Source organism: Anopheles bellator, chromosome 1 (genome assembly GCF_943735745.2).
Source record: "Anopheles bellator chromosome 1, idAnoBellAS_SP24_06.2, whole genome shotgun sequence".
Classification (NCBI taxonomy): Eukaryota; Metazoa; Arthropoda; class Insecta; order Diptera; family Culicidae; genus Anopheles; species Anopheles bellator.
In genome coordinates, this window is record NC_071285.1 from 21,947,331 (window position 1) to 21,969,627 (window position 22,297).

The 22,297-nt window shown below is 45.9% G+C and overlaps 4 protein-coding genes across 4 annotated transcripts in view; 2 read left to right on the forward strand and 2 right to left on the reverse strand.

Annotated features, from left to right (window-relative positions):
• The window catches only part of LOC131205405 (calcium-transporting ATPase type 2C member 1), a 51,838-nt gene extending 38,330 nt beyond the window's left edge, over positions 1-13,508 (forward strand). The window contains exons 2-9 of the mRNA XM_058197485.1: positions 5,446-5,734; positions 5,795-5,951; positions 6,030-6,297; positions 6,376-6,613; positions 7,234-8,049; positions 11,075-11,390; positions 11,457-11,907; positions 11,974-13,508. Coding sequence (XP_058053468.1) covers positions 5,446-5,734; positions 5,795-5,951; positions 6,030-6,297; positions 6,376-6,613; positions 7,234-8,049; positions 11,075-11,390; positions 11,457-11,907; positions 11,974-12,219 — 2,781 coding nt within the window. The 3' untranslated portion in view covers positions 12,220-13,508. The remainder of the gene's footprint in view (positions 1-5,445; positions 5,735-5,794; positions 5,952-6,029; positions 6,298-6,375; positions 6,614-7,233; positions 8,050-11,074; positions 11,391-11,456; positions 11,908-11,973) is intronic.
• Positions 8,150-13,114, reverse strand: LOC131205407 (mantle protein-like). The gene is made up of 2 exons (XM_058197488.1): positions 13,106-13,114; positions 8,150-8,713 (listed from the first exon to the last, which is right to left on the reverse strand). Exons 1-2 carry the CDS (start codon positions 13,112-13,114, stop codon positions 8,150-8,152), a joined length of 573 nt encoding a protein of 190 aa, XP_058053471.1.
• Positions 13,509-17,902: 4,394 nt separating the features above from the next.
• On the forward strand, positions 17,903-19,620 carry LOC131216104 (serine/threonine-protein phosphatase 2A regulatory subunit B'' subunit gamma-like). The gene is made up of 2 exons (XM_058210515.1): positions 17,903-17,968; positions 18,037-19,620. The coding sequence occupies exons 1-2, from the start codon at positions 17,914-17,916 to the stop codon at positions 19,380-19,382; spliced, it is 1,401 nt and encodes a 466-aa protein (XP_058066498.1). The 5' UTR covers positions 17,903-17,913; the 3' UTR covers positions 19,383-19,620.
• A 115-nt stretch (positions 19,621-19,735) lies between these two features.
• Positions 19,736-21,602, reverse strand: LOC131216226 (protein angel homolog 2). Its single transcript, XM_058210659.1, has 3 exons — positions 20,872-21,602; positions 20,301-20,756; positions 19,736-20,224 (listed from the first exon to the last, which is right to left on the reverse strand). The coding sequence occupies exons 1-3, from the start codon at positions 21,514-21,516 to the stop codon at positions 19,802-19,804; spliced, it is 1,524 nt and encodes a 507-aa protein (XP_058066642.1). The 5' UTR covers positions 21,517-21,602; the 3' UTR covers positions 19,736-19,801.
• Between the last annotated feature and the right edge of the window lie 695 nt (positions 21,603-22,297).

A 22,297-nucleotide genomic window follows, 5' to 3' on the forward strand; every position in this document is an offset into this window, starting at 1 on the left:
TCTACCGCCGTTGCCTTCCGTATATTGTTCTCGGGAGCCGGAAGTTCCTATTGTTTTTGCGATCCATCAAGTGGCGGGGAAAATAAAAACATTGCAGAAGAATTCATTAAAACCACCACCGTGTAGCGTTCATCCATCACCGAGCAGCCCAGAGTAGTGGAGCCGAGCCCAGCGTGAGGGAGTCATGGGCGATAGCGAATCTGAGACTAAATTTACGATCCAAGGAATGCCCAGCATTCGAACAAAAGGCCTCGGCCCTTCGTCCAGGCACTACTTAGCAAAATTTCGTCGATTTTGCCGAGAATTTCAGTAGCTGCCCGCATTTGGTTTCGTTTGGGTATTTATATATGTTTATGGTCCTTTTTGAGGATATGTGTAAATTACTCAATTTGCTTGAAACGTTTTACCGGTGGACTTTTTTTGTTTGAAACTCATGAAAACTTTTGTCAGCAATACCTGCAATGTGCGAATCTTGACTTATCCGTCTTCACTCTTGGCGTAGCTGCTTTAAATAATCATTCATTTTAATAAGTCTTTTTTGGAACCTATTTAGTTGTATATTACTTGTTATATGCTTATTTAAAGGTCATTTGTTAAGTAACAAAGATAAATAATAATTTAGTTTAATATTGAAACTTTGTATTCATTTCATTGTTCACGATCTTCAAGTGTTTTTTGTATAATACGACATTTCCCACTAAAACCGTTCGGGGCTAAATCTGCGATACGATCCGCACCAAAAAGTTGCCATTGAAAAAGCAGTCAGATTGGACCCCAAAGCGTCCAAAGTTGCGCACATAACTCAAACAAAACAATAATAGCGAACTAATCCCCAGATTGGTTCCATCACCTCCCGACAACCAGCTGGCGAATCACGTGGCCTTCAGCGATGGAGGCGCCTGGTGCCCGGTTCCGGGTGGTGTCCCTGCGCCCCTCCCAACGGAGAACGTGAAAACCATCGACGTCGGAGAAATGAAAAGGCGGCTAAGGGCTTTTCAGATGCAAAGTACGAACTGGCTGTAAAGGCGTCACATTTTTGTTTGCCCACTCACTCGCCGGTTACCGGGGCTGTTACATGCAGCGTCACGGGCGCGAGCAAATCTCCTCGGACCGGAGGACGTAAAAATCACTGATATCGCCCCCGGAGCTGCAACAGACCGAGGATGGAAGTTGTGTCCACCGTGTGGTATCTGCACGCCGTGGGAATCGATTGGCATTATGGCTGATGGATGAAAATTTCATAACGACCACGCTCTCATTGCTCTGGGTGTAGCAAAATATGCAAATTAAATCGTATCGTAGCTAGGGAAAGCCGCCCTCTCGGGGGGATAGAAACTTTCTCTTTGACCGGCTCTGGGAAAGGTGAGCAGATGATTTGTTTTGCTGGATCCCGGGTTGGGTTGTGCTAAGTTTCGCACCGTAAGCGTCAAGTGGTGTTACTACACGGCACTGGAATAATCAGCCGAGCGAGGCTAAGGGTTAGTTATAGTATTGTCCTGGTTCTCGAATGACCTGAAACTTTTTTGCAATCAATGAAATGAGTTTTTATTGCCCGTTGCTACCACTCGGGACCGATGAAGGGAATAAAGTTCCACTATTCTGTCTTTATGTCTACTATGCTCAAGTGCAAATATTTAATACGCTTGAAATTAGAAAGTAACTCCAAAAGGTACAGCATCGCCACATTACAGTAATCGATTAATTAAATGTTAATTGAATTTATGTAAATGTATAATTATATTAACAAAACCAGTAACGGTCGATAGAATGGCTATCTTTAGATATCACCTTCATTTATTTTATTTACAGGCTTTTGCAACAAGCGACAAGAAAAAACTATTACTATTACTATTACTAAGACTATTTTGCTGTAAACAATATTTTATTGAGAAGATGAAAACTATCAAAGATTAAGGGTAAAACTACTTTGGTTCGATGTGACCAGCTTTTGTCTTAACTATGGCCTTCAATCGATCTACATACGAGTTGCACGATTGTGATTTTGCGTAATTATGATCCAAAACGTAATTTATCATCAATCAATAAAAATTGCCAATGCTTATTGTCGCTCGTTATTTGTTTCTCAATTGAACGCAATCTATCTATTAATTTTTTAACTCATTGTTTGAGTCTCTACTTCATGCTTTTCTTAAATTAATCCAACATAATGTTACGCGGCTTTGATGTGTATTACAAAACACGCACAAACATTGGACTGAAACCAGACTAAACCACCCTAATTGACTCTCTGTGAAGCTTTGGAAGCTTCACTTTCCCTTTGGAAGCCTTTCCATTTTCCTTAGTCTCTAGTATTTCACCAGCTGTTCGTGAGACCAAAACTCTCGAGCGCCATTCGTCAACCCATCATCCTTCCGACGTGGGCAATAATTAGCGACCGTTTATCTCATTTCCTTCGCTCCCGACGAATTGGGCTCATATTATTAAGCCAGCGAACAGTGACGTTCTTCATCGTTTTCGTCATCATTAGTTAAAGGTACCGCGTACCGGCAAATTATAACTTCTAATGATGGTGACCGACGACGACGACGACGACAGGGACCTAATTTGTGTGTTTCTTGGGACTTGGGACTCAGCTCATGTCTTTTGAATATACGTTCCATATTGCACGAACTCACGGGAGTTGAAGTTGACACGAACGAGAGTCTGCATCGCTTCACGGGCGAAAGTAAACACAATTTTGCGAGTACAAATCTTAAAGTCCGTCGAAGTTGGAGCCCTTTTGGGTTCTCTCTTTCGTTGCTAACTGGTATTCAACTTGCTCAATAGCTCTCGAGTATTGACATTTCTTTCACTGAACTATTTGCAGAGTTTCATAAGAAATGTTTCAACCATTTAGAATTGTTGTCTTAAGTTTGACTCTCAAATATCTGTTGGCAATTAGCAATGTTGGTCAATCATGTTGATAGATTGCTTTTCGCAACTTGACGTTGTTTGAGCTTTAAGCTCGGTTTTTCTTTAACCCACATGCTTTTCCATCGCTTCATGACACATCCTTTTACCAAAATGATCTATTATTAACGAACACGAACGAGTATTGCGGTCGTGGCGTGTGTGGTGCCACGGGCGCCTCTATATTGCGAGCTACCAGCCAGAAGGATCAGGAAAAAGCAAGAGTAATAGTGCCACATTACATCGTAACATAAACGACGACAGGTAACGAAACGCTGGTGCACAAATGCAGAGAAGAAGGCAAAAAACCAGGCAACCTTATCGAACACTTTCCATGCTAGATGTGTTCCCGTATGGAACTGATCGTTTCACATGGTGCAAAACATGCGACTCCTTCGTTGACGTATGTAAAACTCCGTTTCCGCCACACATCGAAAAAATATCAGTAACGAAGAAGGTCCAATATTTCGTCTTTATCGTTACGGAGCGGAACATTCATGTGCAAAACTTTTGCTGACATCCTCATCCCTTGACGATTTCGACTGCAACTAAACTTGGTTTTGAGACGTATTCAAAATATTCTTTTTCAAAACGATAGCTCATCTTTCGTGTCACTTTGCCCAAGGCGGCATCAAGAGAATAAAGACGAAGGCTTCCAATCTATTAGCTTCGACGTAAACAAACGCAAACATGATGTATTCATTGTGCACCGCACCGAGCATAGTTTGGGTTCCCAAAAGATGCTAAAATTTGCATCCGCAGGGAGGGACAGTAAATCAAGTGCATTAAGTAGACTTACAAGAGTCTCTGTTTACCGCTAAGCAGCAACAAACTTACTCCAGCTGCAGGTTGTTGGCCCCCTTTCGGATTCGACCACGGAACACGGCCACGGGATATCTGTGGACTGAACGGGACGGGACCAAAGTTTTGCGGTTCACATTTCTGGCTCCGTAATTGGCTCCGTAACAACAACATTGGCCAATTGAAAATCCGAAGCGAAGTAGATTAAAAAGTCTGGCCCAGGGGCGAAACTTTGGTCCTGTTGGCTACCGCCGGTGTCCCAGGAGTAATAAATTGAATGTTCAGGAACAAACATCCTCTACCAGTCAGGAGCCAATTATTTGTTCGCAAAAGGGGGGCTCATAAAAACGTATAAATTGGTGAATACCGTCATAAGTCATCTTGATTGATGAAGGATTGATTTAAATGAAAAATTTTACATTTTACTGTTGCTGAAATTATAAATGTTACTGTTTTATATCCATCAACTAGTACACGTAAATCATTTGAAAAAGGACTTCGCTCTTATGGTTGCGCTGGTTGTCTGAGGATTGGGTGGTAAGTAGCCTTATCAAACAAGTGCCTATTGTTTTCACTGACATCACGATCGAAGCTTTAATAATGATAACATATATTCTTAACTCACGTACAATTAAAAAAAAACATAATACAAGTAATTTTTCTCACTCGCTTCGTTTTAGTGCCCTTCACACGATAATAATTAATACCAATTCACTTTCGAAATTGCCCCGCGGATACCAACTGCGCTAACCCATTGCGCGATGAATGGGGCAGCTAATACTGTCCCTATAACGCTGCCTCTACTAAGGATCCTGATTTGTTGCGGTCCTTTCGTGTGTACCGAGCCGCCACCGAGCACCATCATCACCGTCATCGCCAACGGTTATTTCGCCAACGCACACCGGAAACCTGCTACTTGAACGGGGCCTATGCGCCCGTTGTGAGGGCAAAACTCGCTGGCTGTGCATGCACTTGACGGCGGATTGAATTCGAGGATGTTATTGTTTGCGTGTCTGTATGAATAGGGGCCGTAATTTATGTTCACGAAGGACGTAAGCCTCTCAGCATCAGTCGAACACTGCCGAGAGCACACGTGGACGACACAAAAGGACTTTGATGATAACTGAGTAGTCCTTGCAATTTGAACCGACTCATTCGAGCAGTTTCGAGTAGTTGTTTTTTGTATTCTACATTATTTTTCCGAACAGATTCCAAATTAGGGCTTTAGTTAGTTGCTCATTTCATCGTATTGACAATTAATTTTCTAATTTCAATCGTGAAACTGCTCGAAACTAGTAGAAATAAATACCAACACCCTTTCCGCCTAAGTGTTGAAAGGCTGCAGTGGATCGGAAGAAGTCGTCCAATGGCGACAGGCGCACGAAAACATACGTTCGGTCGAGATATTTAGGCAGTGACTGTCAGCAGTCTTTAGCTATAAACAACCTGCTCTTCAGCTGTAGCTTAAGCCTAGGCACAACACTTGAGTAACATTCCTGAAACGGCTATAGCCAATGCTAATAAATATTGAGTATGTTCGCTTCATTTAACAATCCTAACAATAGTACCAGTATTACTGACCTTTAATAGTGTTCGGTCAACCTCTTCATGTGCGCACTCTCTGTTGGTTTCTTTCTTTCCAACAAGCACCGTTCAGCTGCTGGTTTAATTTGAAAACTTTTCCACCTGATTATAACGTGAGACTTTCATTTTTTTTGTTTTCAAAACATTCAGAGTGGCGGCGGTGGTGGTGCCGTAGATACTGGCGGTGTTGGCGGCGGTACGGAAAACGAGACGGACCCTGAAAAGGAGATGCTACTTTCGACGGCCGAATCATCGGCCTACTCGGCCCAGGAGGTGGCGGCCCGGCTGCAGGTCGATGTGAGAGCCGGCCTGCGATGGTCTGAAGCCAACAGCCGTTCCAAGATCGTCGGCTACAACGAACTGAACGCACTGGACGATGAACCACCCTGGATGAAGTATGTGCAGCAGTTCAAAAACCCTCTCATCCTGCTGCTACTGGGTAAGGGAACTGCAAAAGCTGTTATATAGAAATCCCATTAATCCTGCTCTCAACAATTAGGATCCGCCGTCGTGAGTGCGTGCATGAGACAGTTTGACGATGCAATCAGCATTACGATCGCGATCATCATCGTCGTGACGGTGGCATTCATCCAGGAGTACCGATCTGAGAAAAGTCTGGAAGAGCTGAAGAAGTTGGTGCCCCCGGAGTGCCACTGGTAAATAGTGCTCCCCCCGGATTAACCTAATGTTCGCTCACATAAACCCGATCTGTTTCTCTCTCCTTCTCTTTGAAGCTTGCGCGAGGGACGGTTAGAAACGTTTCTGGCCCGGAATCTCGTCCCGGGTGACATCGTGTATCTGAACGTAGGGGACCGCGTGCCGGCCGACATTCGCGTTTTCGAGGCGTTCGATCTGTCGATCGACGAGTCGAGCTTCACCGGCGAAACGGAACCGGCCCGCAAGAGCACCGAGGTGGTGCTGAATGGCAACAACACCAAAAATCATGCCAGTATGAAGAACATTGCCTTCATGGGAACGCTAGTTAGGTGCGGTAATGGAAAGGTAAGCCCATCGTACGCCCTCGATTGGCGTGGAAGGACCGTTTCATTGAACCTTCTCTTTTTTGTGGTGCTCTTCCAGGGTATCGTAGTTAGTACGGCCGAAAACAGTGAGTTCGGCGAAGTCTTCAAGATGATGCAAGCCGAGGAAGCACCGAAGACGCCGATGCAAAAATCGATGGACATACTGGGCGCACAGCTGAGCTTCTATTCCTTCTGCATCATCGGCGCCATCATGCTGCTCGGTTGGATCCAATCCAAGCCGCTCGTCGAAATGTTCACCATCAGCGTCAGTTTGGCGGTGGCCGCCATTCCCGAGGGTGAGCGTGACATTATTGCGTAGCCGCCGAAGGGATGAGGCCCTCTTTCGTAAAGTTTCATTGCAATCGGGTTTTCGTCGACAGCTACCTCTCCCGTAGGCAACCGATGTGGTTGGCTACGGGACTTCAGTCTGACCGTCGTTCCCGGGGAAGTTAAATACACCAACCGTTGAAACTGGTCGTTAAACAGTTTCTATGACATTCCAATTTCGATTGGAGACCACACATCGTTTCTTTTACTCACTGCGAGGACATTTATAGGGACAGGGACATTATAGGGACTAGGGACATTATAGGGATAGGGACAGGGTAGGGAAATTTATGTTTGGTAAAAGCAAAATTCGTTTAACGATAAAAGATACTTATCAGAGCGAAGCCATTGAAGAATGTCAACTTTGTCATATAATGACAACTTTTTGTTCCAACGCCTTATAGAAAACAGCGGAATGATTTATCATTTATAGTCTTAGATGTATCCTTCAGCCCATACAAGATCATATGGGTTGCACAAGCCATCCGAGATTTCCGATCCGATTTCCGATCTTACGAAGACTCTATATTTGATGCGGTCGATTAGAATTGTGATTGGTCAATAATTTTTACGTATTTACTTCGCCCAGGCCTTCCGATCGTCGTCACTGTTACGTTGGCCCTCGGTGTTATGCGAATGGCCAAGCGACACTGCATCGTGAAGAAACTGCCTACAGTGGAAACGCTCGGCTGTGTAACGGTCATCTGCTCGGACAAAACCGGTACGATTACGAAGAACGAAATGACCGTAACGGTCATCATCACCTCGGATGGCTACATGGCGGATGTGACCGGTGCCGGGTACAATGACAACGGCGAAATCCACGTTCGCGACTGCAACAGTATGGACAATGCGAAGACCAGCATTGGCCAGCTGCTGGAGGCGGGAGTCGTCTGCAACAATGCAATCATCCAGAACGACACACTGCTAGGCCAGCCGACCGAAGGTGCACTGCTCGCGGCGGCCATGAAAAACGGCCAGTACTCGGCCGCCGACAACTATCTGCGCATCCAGGAGTATCCGTTCAGCTCGGAGCAGAAAATGATGGCCGTCAAGGCGGTCCCGAAGTACGCCAACACCAAGGAGGAGATCTACTTCGTGAAGGGTGCGATCGAGATGGTGTTGCCGCAGTGCACCAAGTTCTGGTACGGCGGTCAGGCCATCACCTTGAACAAACAGAACGAAGCCGAGTTCCTGCAGGAGGCATACGAAATTGGACGGAAGGGTCTGCGCGTACTGGCTATCGCCCGCGGTTCATCGTTTCAGGATCTCGTCTATCTCGGGCTGGTCGGCATAACGGACCCTCCGAGACCACTTGTGCGCGAATCGATCGAAATGCTTCGCTCGAGCGGCGTGCTAGTGAAGATGGTTACAGGAGACTCACAGGAAACGGCTATGGCAATAGGTAGGTTTGAGAATAAGTTAGGGGTCTTTTTTATTGACACGAAAGGAGTTTTTCTGGAATAAGGAAGACACTCGGGAGTGACAATAGGGGGGTATGACAGTTAACCTAGCAAGTTCTTTGTTAGACTTTGTAGATGCTGCAATTTGCTCAACTTTGTCAGATGTAGCTCTTGTGCTACAACCGGGACGGGCACGTGAATGGGTACCGTCACCGGGAACGGTTCTGCCACGGGGAGCTCCTTCTCAATGACTTCCTCCACCGGTACCTCCTTGATGATCTTGACCACCTTCACGTGCTGGATTTCTTTGATGACCGGGACCTCGCGAATCAGTTCCACCTCACGCACTACCTCCACCGGTACCTCGACGCGACGGTGAATCACCTTCTCGACCGGTACCTCCTTGATAACCTCCACATCGCGGTAAACTTTGACTTCGTTCACCACCTGTACCTCCTTCACGACCGGTACCTCCTTCACGTGCGTTACGATCGTCTCCTCCGGCACCTCCTTGATGTACGGTACCTTGACTTCCTTCACGGTAGACACACGCTTCTCGATGTGCTGGATTTCTGGCACCGGGATCGGCACCGGCACCGGCACTTCCACTTTGACAAACTTCGCCTGGGCTACACTCAGCAGAGCAACCGCGGCCAGCAGCAGAATCTGTCAAAAGAATATTTGATAGTTGTTGGTTAAAGATTCACTAAGCTTCCTTCCAAGTTAGCTTGGCATCTCAACGCACCTGTTTCATTTTGAATTTGAACTACTTTTAGCCTGTTGTGTGTTCAAGACGACTACTCTACGATAGTCGAGTTCCTAATGCGATGGGCTGTTTTTCGGCAACTGCTTTTATACCTTTGCTACACACAGATTGCCGGAAGCCGGCAACGGAATAGTGTTGGAAGGGGCCGTTTCAAGACCAGACGTTATGGAATGCGTCTGTGGAATTCGATTCACAATTACTTAATGGAACGTTACGGAACGGTCGGAACCGGAAAGCGAGAAGCTTTGAAAGTGCGGCAAACCGGGTTCCGCACTCACGGGTTATCAAACCTGATTGCAAATTCCAGTATTGTCTTTCGTTTGCGTTGACATTCGTGGTCAGCGTTATTTATTTACCTAATTTGCGAAATCTTTACATTTACAGTATACAAACTATAGCTGGAATGATGCGAAGAAAGTAATTACTCATTTTTTGTATGTCTTGTTGTATGTATGGTTGCACAATGACTTACACTCATTTACTATTTACGGCATTCAATTTTGCAAACGTTAATTTCTATTACTTCAACACTTGTGAACGTTTCTTGTACACATAATAATGATATTGTTATGAGAGACCTTTGATGTTTGTATCGAAGTAATCTTTATGTTATTTTTCATGTTCATGTTATGTTATTGTTATTGTTGTCATGTTATGTATTTTTATTGCTTTAAAAATTTAATGTTTTATCTTCGTGATTATATTCGATGAACATAGCCTGAGTAACACTTAATTTTCTGTTGAAACTTGGTTCCAATTAATATGTAGCATTAAAATGTTGCAAATTTGTGTCGTTTCTTTTTTATATTACAATTTTTCAGTAGACATCTGTTGTTGTTGATTATGGAAACACATTGTCATTCAGAATCATAAACTATGTATTTGCGGGACAGGTTCATTCAAACATTCCGTTTTGCAAAACATACCGTGCAATAGTTTTGTAATCATTTTTCTAAAGTTTACATGTAATCCTGTTTCGTGTTGTTTGCAATGATTACACTGGGATACCAAAAATGTCTCTTATGTTTTTAAATTTATTATCAAAACCAGTCGAAAAACACAAACTTATATAGCAGAACATTTTATACAGTTTGGGGTCTTTGCTTCTTGTATCTTTCGCATCAGTTAGTTAAAATATTTCGGCGAACCTAATCCCCAAACACAACGTAGAGACAACATTGCTGTTCAATTTAAGATACAGATTTGCCATTCATTAAATGTATTTGCATTTCTTTTCAAAACAACAATTCAAAACAAAACATATCCAAAGGTCGTAGTTTTTTAACACAATAAATATATTTATTTCATTTCTACCAACCGGCGCGTTCGCCAGTGCGTGTTCTACTGATGCACATACTTCTTAATGAACCCCACGGGGTCCGGCAGGTAGTCGGTTGGCTTGGGCAGCGAAGCGAACTTTTGCTTGAGCGTAGTGAGTACGTGTTCCGGTTCTGCGACCGGTTCGGGCTCAACCGGCTGCACCGTGTACGGTACCAGAACCTCCTCGGGCACGTTGTACGCCACCGGGAAGGGTTTCTTGATGAAGACGAACCGCTTGTACGGCACCTCCCGGATTTCCTCCACCTCCTTGATCACCTCGACGTGCTTCTCGACCGGCACGTGTTTGATCTTCTCCACGTGCTTGATCACCTCGTACGGTACCTCCACCTTGTCGATGACCACTTTCTCGATAGGGACCTCACGGATCACCTCCACCGGCCGCTCGACCACCACTTCCTTCGTGACCGGCACATGCTTCACCACCTCGACTTCCTTCTCCACCTCGACGTGCTTCTCCACCGGCACCTTCTTGATGATCGCCTCCGGAACGTGCTTAACGATCTCGCCCTTGGTGTGCTCGTACTTTGGTATCGTGATCGGGACCTTTTTGATCACCGGCACCGGCACCGGCACGGAAATGTTAATGTCGTGCGTGGCCACAGCCGAGTGCAGCACCAACGCCAGCGTGCAAACTAGAATGAACTGCGGGAATAGTCGAAAGTGAGGGAAAGCCATCCGGAAAAGGGACGAGGGTAGGCACACTTACTTGTTTCATTGTGTGTCTATCGATGTACGGTTAACCTACAAATGATGGCGACTGTCGAACTGCAGCCTGCTTTTATAGGGTCCCCGTGGTCGGTCATACCGGAAGGTCCAAACCGGACCATTTCACGCCCAAACCGGTCCAAACCGGGCCCGTAATTTCACCATCACCTCTCGACCAACATTCTTCAACCGATTTTCCCCGTTATCTTTGGTAGCATCCAAAATCGGACTGGACATCGTCCACATGCAAGCCCTGTCCGGACAGGACATGGATCAGATGAACGAGATGCAGCTCGAGAAAATGATTAACACCATCAGCGTGTTCTATCGCGTCACACCCAAGCACAAGCTGGCCATCGTGAAGGCGCTACAGCAGAATGGCCACATCGTTGGCATGACTGGCGATGGTGTCAACGATGGTGTCGCACTGAAGCGGGCCGATATCGGAATTGCGATGGGAAAGAATGGCACGGATGTGTGCAAGGAAGCGGCGGATATGATCCTTGTCGACGACGATTTCCACACCATCATGTAAGCAGCTCTTCCTTCTTTGCGGTAACGCAATACGAATAACCCTCCGACACTTGATTATTGCAGTGCCGCCATCGAGGAAGGTAAGGGCATCTTCTGGAACATTCGAAACTTTGTGCGCTTTCAGCTGAGCACCTCGATCGCGGCGCTCTCTCTGATCGCCCTCTCTACGCTGATGGGCATCTCGAATCCCCTGAACGCAATGCAAATCCTCTGGATTAACATCATCATGGACGGGCCGCCGGCCCAGTCACTCGGCGTTGAACCGGTCGATCAGGATGTGCTGAAACAGAAACCGCGCAACGTGAAGCAACCGATGATCTCGAAGTCGCTGATCATCAACGTGCTGCTGTCGGCCGGCATCATCATCCTCGGCACGTTGTGGGTGTTCCAGCGTGAAATGGCCGACGGAACGGGTGTGACGAGCCGCGACACGACCATGACCTTCACCTGCTTCGTGCTGTTCGACATGTGGAACGCGCTCAGCTGCCGTTCGCAAACAAAAAGCGTCTTTCAGGTAGCATTCGGGTTTCGGAAGGGTTGAATCGAACCGGGTAACAGGTTGGATGCGTTTGTTTCACAGATTGGACTCTTCACGAATCGGATGTTCTTGCTGGCGGTGGCTTTCTCGCTGCTCGGCCAGCTGCTGGTCATCTACTTCCCGCCGCTGCAAATGGTCTTCCAAACGGAGGCCCTGTCAGCGATGGATCTGCTCTTTCTGGTGTCGCTCACGTCCAGCGTGTTCATCGTGTCCGAGCTGAAGAAATGGTTCGAGCGCACCATGGAGCGGCGAATGTACCGCAAGCGCACCGAGCTCGACTTCGTATGACAAACGGCTCCCAAAGATGCTGGAAGATTGCACAAGAAGGACTAGAGGAAGGACTTTGCGACCGAGCGAGCGCCAACCGAGCGAGCGGGTGAGAGACTTGCAAACCCCCGGGGGTCTCCCTAGGGGGTTGCCAGTCCGGTTGCGTTTGCGGCTGCCACTGATATACCAACTTCCACCGAACAAAAAACAAACCTATTAAAGGGGGCAGCATTGAAACGACGACGACGACTGACGATGATCGACAACAACGGCTGTATCGGCTTGCGACAGTACGGGCTTGGAGGGTGTGTGTTTTTCATTTTTCGACCACTTTCGGAACATGCAGACGGCTTAACTCTTGTAAGCATCATGAGATTGATAACAAAATTAAACGCAATGGGACAGCTAGTACAAGTTACTTGGAAAGAGCGCGATAAATCCACCCGGAAGCCTAAAGTCTCGATGTAAACACAAAATTATCGCAATCTACACTTTGAACTGAATGGTGAAAAAAGTTTCGAACAAAACCATTACACTACCGTCTACAATGTGGATCTCAGCTGGAACAAGCCGGGTTGGCAAACTCGGCACGGAATCGATTTGAAAGCGACGAATGGAGAGAGAGTAACAGACACCACTAGCACCGACCAGATGGCACATTTTTATGCACGCAATTGTAACGTTTTAAAGAAATATGGGAATACACGCCAGAAACGCCACAGCAAAATTGTGTGCAATCCGGGTGAAGCATCTATTTGCTTCACCCGCCAATCTTGCTTCCTAGAGACAATTGATATTCCAATGGAAAGGACCAGAACACAGGGTGTGCGGCGGGTTGCCGCTACTGTTTTTCAAATATTATATTCTTAGACGAGGACTAGTGATCTGATTTCCGCAACGGGGGGACTAAACGCATTTCGTACCGCACCGTGGGGAGAATGCTTTAAAAACCTACCGAGACATACAAAAGGATAGCTGTATTTATAACTTAAGTTCAAAGCAGGGATAGTTTTTAACTCCACTGTGACGTTTTGACGTTTAATTATATTTCTGATCGTTCAGATCGTTGGGTTTCATTTAGTAGCGAAACAATAAGCGGCGGCAGCACAAGTTAATGTGAAAGGGGCAATGTAATGTAACTTAAGTTGAAACAACAACTGTAAAGAAGATGCTTAGAATAGTTTTCGTCTATGTATTATTAGGTAGGCATTATTTTAAGTATTTAAAGACACAAAATGAGACAACCCGACAAACGGACGATACAACGGTGTGCAACATGTTACAACTTCCATAAAGAAATACTACCAGTTTTAACCTTTTTTGTGTTTCTGTTTTTTTTTAAATTTTGTGCTCTTTTGTATCTCTAGCAGGTATTTGTTTTATTTGATTTTAAAGGTACGCTTTCCTGTCGACGATGTTTGAGGCTCTTATGGTCTAAGCTTAAAAAGAACCTTGACTCGCCTACATTAATGTAATGTCAGAAAGTGGAGAACGAGGGCAATCACGAAAGACAGTGGCCAGTCGCACAGTGGGTCAGGTAAACGACAATACGGTGGACGAACGGATAGAGAATTGATGGTGGGAATAGTAGCGGTATTGCAGCAGCAATGCGGACACTGGCACTGGCTATTATAGGATATAACAACGCATTCAATACTTCAAATGATTTTGTGATACTTATAGTAGTTGCGTCGTATCGGTCAAATAGTTTGTACAATGTTGCAAACGTACGGTGCGACTTTTACGCACAAAAGCCCTAAGTATTACCTATGACGACCCATTCGCTGTGTTATTGTGTAACGCTTGCAGCTGTTCTGTTACCTAAAAAGACAATCGGACAACCTTCGTTAGGCGCATACTTGAGGAATGTAAAGGGGCCAGTCAAGGGAAAGCTAGTTCGGACTTTATAACGCGGTATGGGCGTTCACTCGTTAGCTTTTGCTGTATGATGGAATGTCAAGAGAAAGCGGGCGATATTGTGTAAATGGTGCTTCTTACTAATTTGCCTAGACTTGTGCAAGCAATTTACGTTTAGCGCTTTCAGTTGGTTATGATTTTCTGCACGTTAACACAGAAACTCCTGTTCTACTCTGGAAAGCTCTCTCCCGTTTGCTCGTTTCTCGGGAACATATTGCAAAACGGTACGTGCAGATAAAGGAACATTGAAGTTGATCGGAATCGGTGGTCATCTAAGGAATAACGCGTGGAGTTCACAATGATACAAACGACCAGCAGCGGTATGAACAAGCCAAGTCGTTGAAATCTAATGATGTTGATGGGTAGAGCAACAAGCAGCCAACACACCAGAATCCTCCATCGAGCGCAGCAGCAGAGTCGAAAGTGAATAGTCTTTTTGGAAACGCATAATCTTCTAGCACGAAGTGGGAGCACGTGTAACGCAGTTTTGGAGAACATCATGGGGACGGAAAAAACGGTCCACACTATGATGAAGAAAATTAGCAACGTTTCTGTACCGCACTTATTGCAGTCAGAACCACAGACAGTACATTTCTAGCAGAGCTAAAAGATGCTCAAAACAGAAGATAATATAATTAGAATCAAAGAACAAGATAAACTAGAAAGCAATAGACACGAACAATACGTTAAGCTGGTTGCCGTTTGTCTACAAGGCTGCCGGTTGGCACACAGTGTTTCAACTCAAATGCATTTCTGTTCCGAGTTAAACCGTAAACCATAGGAAAAGTGTGCAGCTTGTTATTTAGTGACACTTTGATACGTGCTTGAAAGATGTTAGCTTGGCACCCGCGCACCCACTCCAGCGCACTTGGAGATCGATAAGAGGCAATGTTTAACATGCACAACACTCACTAAATTGCACCCATCGAGTATCATCTATCATCATTAGAGTCATCGCAACGCCATCGCCAACGCGGCTGATTAACCGTGATCATCAGCTACACTTAGATGCACGATCGATTTCTTTCCACGTTCAAATTCAAATTAAATACCATCTTTTCGGAAGCCTCCTGCACTGCATCCTCCCTTTCGCTCTTTCGGAACGTTTTTTGCGAAACGAACCGGCTGTAACATAAAAATGCTATAAACCTCCCAAGGGCACCCTGCTCTCAACCACAAAAACATAATCCTCAACATATTGCAGGCAACAACAATACAGTAACAAAATCGTACTCATGTGCACATATCACAAACAGTATCATAAAATCAATCATTACGCAAAATGCTAGTTTTTAGTTTAATTTTGTGTCTCTTACTCCAAACAGATTTTGTTTCCAAACAAACGAACTAACGATTTTGTTTTCCGTCATCTATTTTTCTACTGCCAAGAATTAATTCAAAACTATTGGTGATCATTGCCTGGCAGACATTTTACAGATATTCTTTCTCGCTAAACCCTTCAATCATTCACCTTCAAGCTTCTACCATGATTTCACGATTTTTTCAAACATGAATTGCATAAAGTATCACGCTCGTTCACGGCTTTATCCCGTGGAACGCACTATGGTCGACCAAGAAATTAGGAAGAAAGCATATACCTATATATTTAATTGTGGTTAGCATCACATTTACCAGACCATCGTCTCACACTAGCGACTTTCACAAACAGCCCCACAAACAATATTGGCACCAATGTCTATTCTAAAGTTCTTCTGCGGCAAGCATAAGCCAAGCATACACTATTGGTATTAGTAATTAATCGCAGCTGCGTAGCAAAATATGCAAAACTCTAACGCCCAGGAGGAACCGTGTGAGCCGTAAGGCCAGCACCGGAATCGTCATAAGCCTAGCCGACCCCACTCGATGTACGAACACGCTCCCCGCGGAGACAGAATGGCATGATCTATTTAAATGAAACTAAGCAAAAGCATATTTATCGAACGTAAATACTACTATTTATTGATACAGCAGATTCATACCCTACCCCGAGTAGCGCAAGGGGCGTATGCGAGCATTGGACACTAACCTTAAAACGTAATATAAAATATAAATACGTATATATTTACTCGGCCAATCTTTCGCAATTTGGGGCGGACATGTATTTCACAACAAAACTAAAACTTCACGAGCTGCATTATTAGATTTATGATTAGCGAACACCTTTGGTCACATTTCTTTACCAGTAGCCAAAACCATTCAATTTGTACAGCCAAACAGGAGGAAGTAGCTGTTTTTACTACAATTCTAAACGGTGTTTGTTTATCTTGCTGTCTTTTGTTTTATGGTTGATGAAATTCTCCTAAGTAATGTTGAAATATTATAGCGTGGTAGATAAGTCGTGAAAAAGGTAGCTCTCATTGATTGTAGTTGATTGGAATCTGTATCGTTCGTGACAGGGGACACAAAATTTGCTGTTTAAGGGCTGAGGGTTTTGACTATAAAGCGCATAAATGCTGGCTAGAAGACTTGGCAGACTTTATGTAGGCAAATGGTGAAAGTTCAGTTATGAACTTGACGAACAATATGTTGTGATTGTAAAATGAAAACCCCGTTTTCCTGGTAAAAGGAAAAGGAACGGAAAATCGGATGAGCGACGCTGCAGTGAATGGTGAAGTTGAGAGAAGGATTTGTACTATTGTGAAAAGCGGGGCAGCATTGCAAAGCAAAACCAGTTTATTGCAATAAATGGCACGTACGATCATAAAAGTAGTTGTTATTTTAATTCAGAGTTACTTATTTTCACAAACCCATTCATTTGACCATAACGAACGAGCGAGTACCACGTGTCGGCAGTTAATTCAAATAGTTTTGGTTTAAAAATGCTGTCAGTTGATGCTAATGCCCGGTCCACACGCTACGATACCGATGCGATGTCGGCGTAAGTGACGTCTCTCGGAGACGTCATTAATGTCACTGACGCAGATCTACAAATCTGAACAAACGAGCATCAATTTGTGAACAAATTTCAAACAAGTGCCAGTTTGTCGGTTGGACATGTTGGAATCAGCCATGGAAGCAACACTGTGTTGGTTTGCCTTAGCATTGTGCTTTTCGGTTAAAAAGCGAAAAAAGAACGTGCGAAGAGGTTACAGTGTCGAGGAAATGGCTTTTAAATGGTATCGTATGCCTCCGCCTTTTTATTGCGATCACTATATTTTTTATTTTTTAGTTGCCAAAGACATGGCAGACTTTCGTAAATTTTTATAAATTCAGTTAAACACTTTCACGAACGTTGACGAAGCGTCCAAAATATAAATAAGAGGCCAAAACGAAACATCAACAAGTCAACCGACAAACTGGCACTTGTTTGAAATTTGTTCACGAATTGATGCTCGTTTGTTCAGATTTGTAGATCTGCGTCAGTGACATTAATGACGTCTCCAGAGACGTCAGTTACGCAGATATCGTTATCGTTATCGTAGCGTGTAGACCGGCCATAACAATGCTGTCAAATATATGATTCCGATGAGGAAACACCCTGTGAAACGGAATGATGACAAAAACATACTTTTCAATAATCTTCAATTGTAATCATTCAATTCAATTGAAACAATTCAATAAAGATAAAGTGAAACAAAAATAAAATAAGTGAAATAAGAGAAAATAGAAATCTTGCTCTTAGTAAAAATCTTGCATTTTCAAAACGAAGAAAAAACAAAGAACTATAAGAAGGAACGTATCTGGGTAGGGTTGAGTCGCACCCTTGCGCTTGCACAGGGTCGAGTCAGGCCGCTACAGCTGCAATAATCACTGTTGTCAATGAATTGTTTTCGCAAATGATGTTCGGTTTTCACTGCAATGGGGGATTTTCGCTCAAAACTTCTGGCCAATTTAAACAAAATCTCTCGGCATGGTAAGTACCATTGGCGTAGTCAAAATTCCAAAACCAACTTTCTCATTCTCGTGTGCGTTTGTGTGTAGATGTGCGCCAACAGTATACGAAGCAGTCAGACGATGAGATTGAAGATATACTGTTCCAAAAGTATCGGGCCGAGTTGGCACTAAATAGGAAGCCAAAAGAACCGCTGCCGCACGTACAGGACGATTCCCGGAAAGATGCGTCGTACCGCTACATACCGAAATTTCACTTCGATCTGCCAAAGGGTGCCGATTCCTTGGCGCAAAAGTTGCGAGAAGAAGCACGGACGCTGTTTCTCCAGAAACGTAGCAAGGAACTGCTCGACAACAGCGAGTTCAAGCTGCTGTGGAGTTTGCTAGAGAAGAACCAATCGCCACCGGCGATGGATGACGAGCAGTACATCAACTATGAGAGCTACTGCAAAGTGGCCACCATAGCGGGGGACAAGTTTCGACGCTTTCTGACGGCTACGACGTTCGCCAGGCTGCTCGCCTCCAGCAGCTACCCGGGAAAAGTGAGCGTGATGTCGCTGTTCAACTACACGATGCGCAAGGTTTGGCTACAGCAAACGCGGATCGGTTTGTCGCTGTACGATTACACGGGCCAAGGGTACCTGAGCGAGTCTGATATGGAGTCCTACATTCTGGAGCTGATTCCCACCTTTCCACAGCTCGAGGGGCTCGAAAAATCATTCCACAGTTTCTATGTGTGCACCACGGTGCGGAAGTTTTTCTTCTTTCTCGATCCACTGCGCACCGGCCGAATCCGTATCCGAGACATTCTCACTTGCAGCTTTCTCGACGACCTGCTGGAACTGCGCGACGAAGAGATACCGAAGGATGCGCAGGAAATGAACTGGTTCTCAGCCCCATCGGCACTCAGCGTCTACGGGCACTATCTGAATCTCGACAAGGACCACAATGGGATGCTGAGCAAAAAGGAGCTGAACGGGTACGGCACCGGTACGCTAACGCCCATCTTTCTCGATCGTGTTTTTGCCGAGAGTCTCACTTACGACGGCGAGATGGACTACAAAACCTACCTCGACTTTGTGCTGGCCCTCGAAAACCGTTCCGAACCGCAGAGTCTGCACTATCTGTTCCGCATTCTGGACGTCGAGCACAAGGGCTACCTCACGGCGTTCACGCTGAACTACTTCTTCAAAGGCATCCAGGACGAACTGTCGGCTCACCGGGCCGAGCCAATCAATTTCGACGACGTGAAGGATGAAATCTTTGACATGGTCAACCCGGCCGACCCGACTCGTATCACACTGAAGGACATGATCAACTGTGGCCACGGCGAAACCGTCGTCTCGATTCTGATCGAGTTTCACAAGTTTTGGGCGTACGAAAACCGAGAAGTGATGGTCACGTCGGCCGGTAGCGAGGAAGCGAACAATTTATGATACAACGCTAACCCGTTAACCCGCACTGCCAACGGGTCCCACGGTCTGGAGGAAGATGAGTGTCGAACGGTATTTTAAAAGTAAACGAACATTCCAACGCCGAACCGGCTTGCCGCTAACGGACGCGGCGTGTCTCGGGGGATTATTCCAGTATCAGTATCTCACCTGTAGCCGTTTTTCGGCATAAACTATCGAATCTCTCAAACTGTATTTCACAGCAACCATGACTGAAAATAAATGATGCCTTACCTTTCTTTTTTTAGCCAAATCACGTGGAAAGTGTTCTTAAGAAAAATCAGTACTCATCGTTTTAACGGTGCTTCTCATTTGAAAACATATTCAATCATTGCAGATTTCGTAATAATTGGTCACGATGCCTATGGCTCCTAAACGTAGCACAGCAACAAGATGAAAACATCTCACTTCCGACGCCTAGAGCCAAGACCCGGAGTGGACAGCAGAAAGCGTCCGGCGAGTGAGAAGTGATCCGACCCGTAGAACATGTTTGGTATGTGTAAAGGTTCGCCTCTACATTGCTGCACCGTGGGCAGTGCGTACGTGCCGAGTAGCTCAAGGTTCCAGTTTGGCAGCGATGGACAACACTCCGCTACCGAGCGGTACGGCGTGTAGAACAGATAGTCGACCGTTATCCAACGGTCCTGGTAGGTGGTTGCTTCTCGCATGGCATCGTCCCCGGACGGGTCTTGCGATCCGTGGTCGTAAGCCGAACTGAACACAAACCGATGCTTTAGAGAGCCGGAAGCGAAGCTACTGTGTTTAGAATCTTTTTGGTGTACTTTGGGAGCCTCCGTTTCCAAAGCGACCACTTCTGAGTGGTGCAACTAAAATTGAGAAAAACCGAAAAGGTTATTAATTTTAACCTTTGAAACAGGGGCTCTATCTGGAAGAGGCAATTACCCGTGTCCGGTGTTGAGGGGGGACCACGTTCGGGTGAGTAACATCACGATCGTGCAGCGTGTCATGCTGACACTGGTCCGTAATGCCGAGCCATTGCGGGAGAAACGTTTTCCCCGCCAGCTCATCATACGCGCACTCATCTTGTTCGAGCGTCCGGGCCGTGAGCCGATCGTAGCGCAGGCATCCATCCGTCATCAGCCGGTACGGGGCAGAGAACGGTTGCAGGTTGAAGTCACCGCACAGAATGACGGGGTCGTACTGAGGAACACCGTTCGGCATCCGGCCACTGTACGCGAAACGATCGAGCTCGGCCAGTAGCACCTGTATCTGGGCCAAGCGGACATCCTGCCGGCGTGGATTGTACAGCAGGTGCGTCGTGGAGACAACGAGCTTCGTCTGAGGGTTCTGCTTCACGGCCAGTTTGGCAATGATGGCTACGTTCTCACGATTCAGTCTCTACAACAAAGGAGTTTGCAACAAACGTCTCGAACGTATTATCTCATCCTCGCTCGTTGGTGCTTCCGGTCGATCGGGTCGGATTCGCGGTCCTCTAACCCCATCCGGTACTTACGTTGACGTTCGGTTGAAAGTACTCCACCTCGTGGTGGGCGATCAGCTCGAACAGGTCGCTCCGAAAGAACACCGCACAGCCATCCGTTTTGTCACCCCCAGTGCGCTTCTTGTACAGCATCTGGTACCTAAAGTCGGCCAACCCGTCGCAGAACTGATTGAGGTGATTTTCCTGCAGCTCCTGCACGCACAACACCTCCGGCCTGATGTAGCGGATCTCCGCCAGCAGCCGATCGAGCCGGTGTTTCCACGGCAGGGCCCGCGAATCGTTCCTGCGGTACAGGGCCGCGTGGTCTTCGAGCAAATCCTGTGCCAGTATGTTGTAGCTCATGAGCGTAAACTCGAAACGAGAGCCTGCCGTTTCCGTCGGGGTCGGTTTCCCTTTCGCCGCATTCCGTTTGGTAGGTGACGACTTCTCGGTGCTGTTGGCCAACTGCCAGCGACGTCGGGTATCAAAGTAGGCGCCCTGGTGCATGAGTCGAACCGGAGGTTGGAAGGTCGCGGTTGGTGGATCCATCACATGTCTTGCTGCTGTTCCACCGGAGTCAACATTGTTGCATAGGAAACACCACAGATTCCGTCGGCGGCCGTAATTTTGCACGTGTCGTGTACTGATTGCGAGCACCGATTGCAGCCGTTGGCTCATTCACGAACCGTATCGCGGAGAGTCGGTTGGCACACGGTTAATTCTGCTTTTTTACGATAATAACCGCGATACTCCTTCCGCAGCAAGCAGTGATCAACAAAACGAACGTAATCCGTTCCGTTCTGACGTTTGCGGCGTGTTTTGACAGTTGACGTTGGAAAATGTTTCAATTGCAATTATTGGCGGTTATATCTTTAACAGCATTTCTTCGAGGATTGTTTTTGTTTGATAGATCAATTACTTGAAACGACAATACAATGTAAGCAATGCCACAACCCAGAGTAGTGATCAATTGATAAATTAAGGCATAATTGATGAGCTTCTTACACAGTTAAGTCATGCTGAAAAAGCTTTCGCAAAGTACCCTGTTAATATATTTTTTTCAACACGATTGTTTCAGACGTAGCAGAACGAACATTTTTGTGAACAGTCTTTACTTGAATGACGTCACTTCTGCGGCTTTTGGGGAGGAAAGAACTTTTGCATGCAACACCCTCTCTCTTGCATAAAACTTCGGTCCTCTCCGTTTGCGTGTGAAGCAGCACTCCACGCTCAATGCCGAACCTCTCGTTGGCATTCCGCTTTCAAAGGGGGCACGAAGATGGAATAGCTCGGACGGACAGCGGAAAAGTGTCACGGTAAAAGGTGTCGCACGGCGGCGTGCAGAATTGTTGCGATCGGTGTCGTGAGGGCGATCAACGGTGCTCGTGATTAGCCGTGAGTTTCGATTATGCTCTTTCCAATGCCAGGGTTTACGCGAGCAGATAAAGCAAAGGAGATG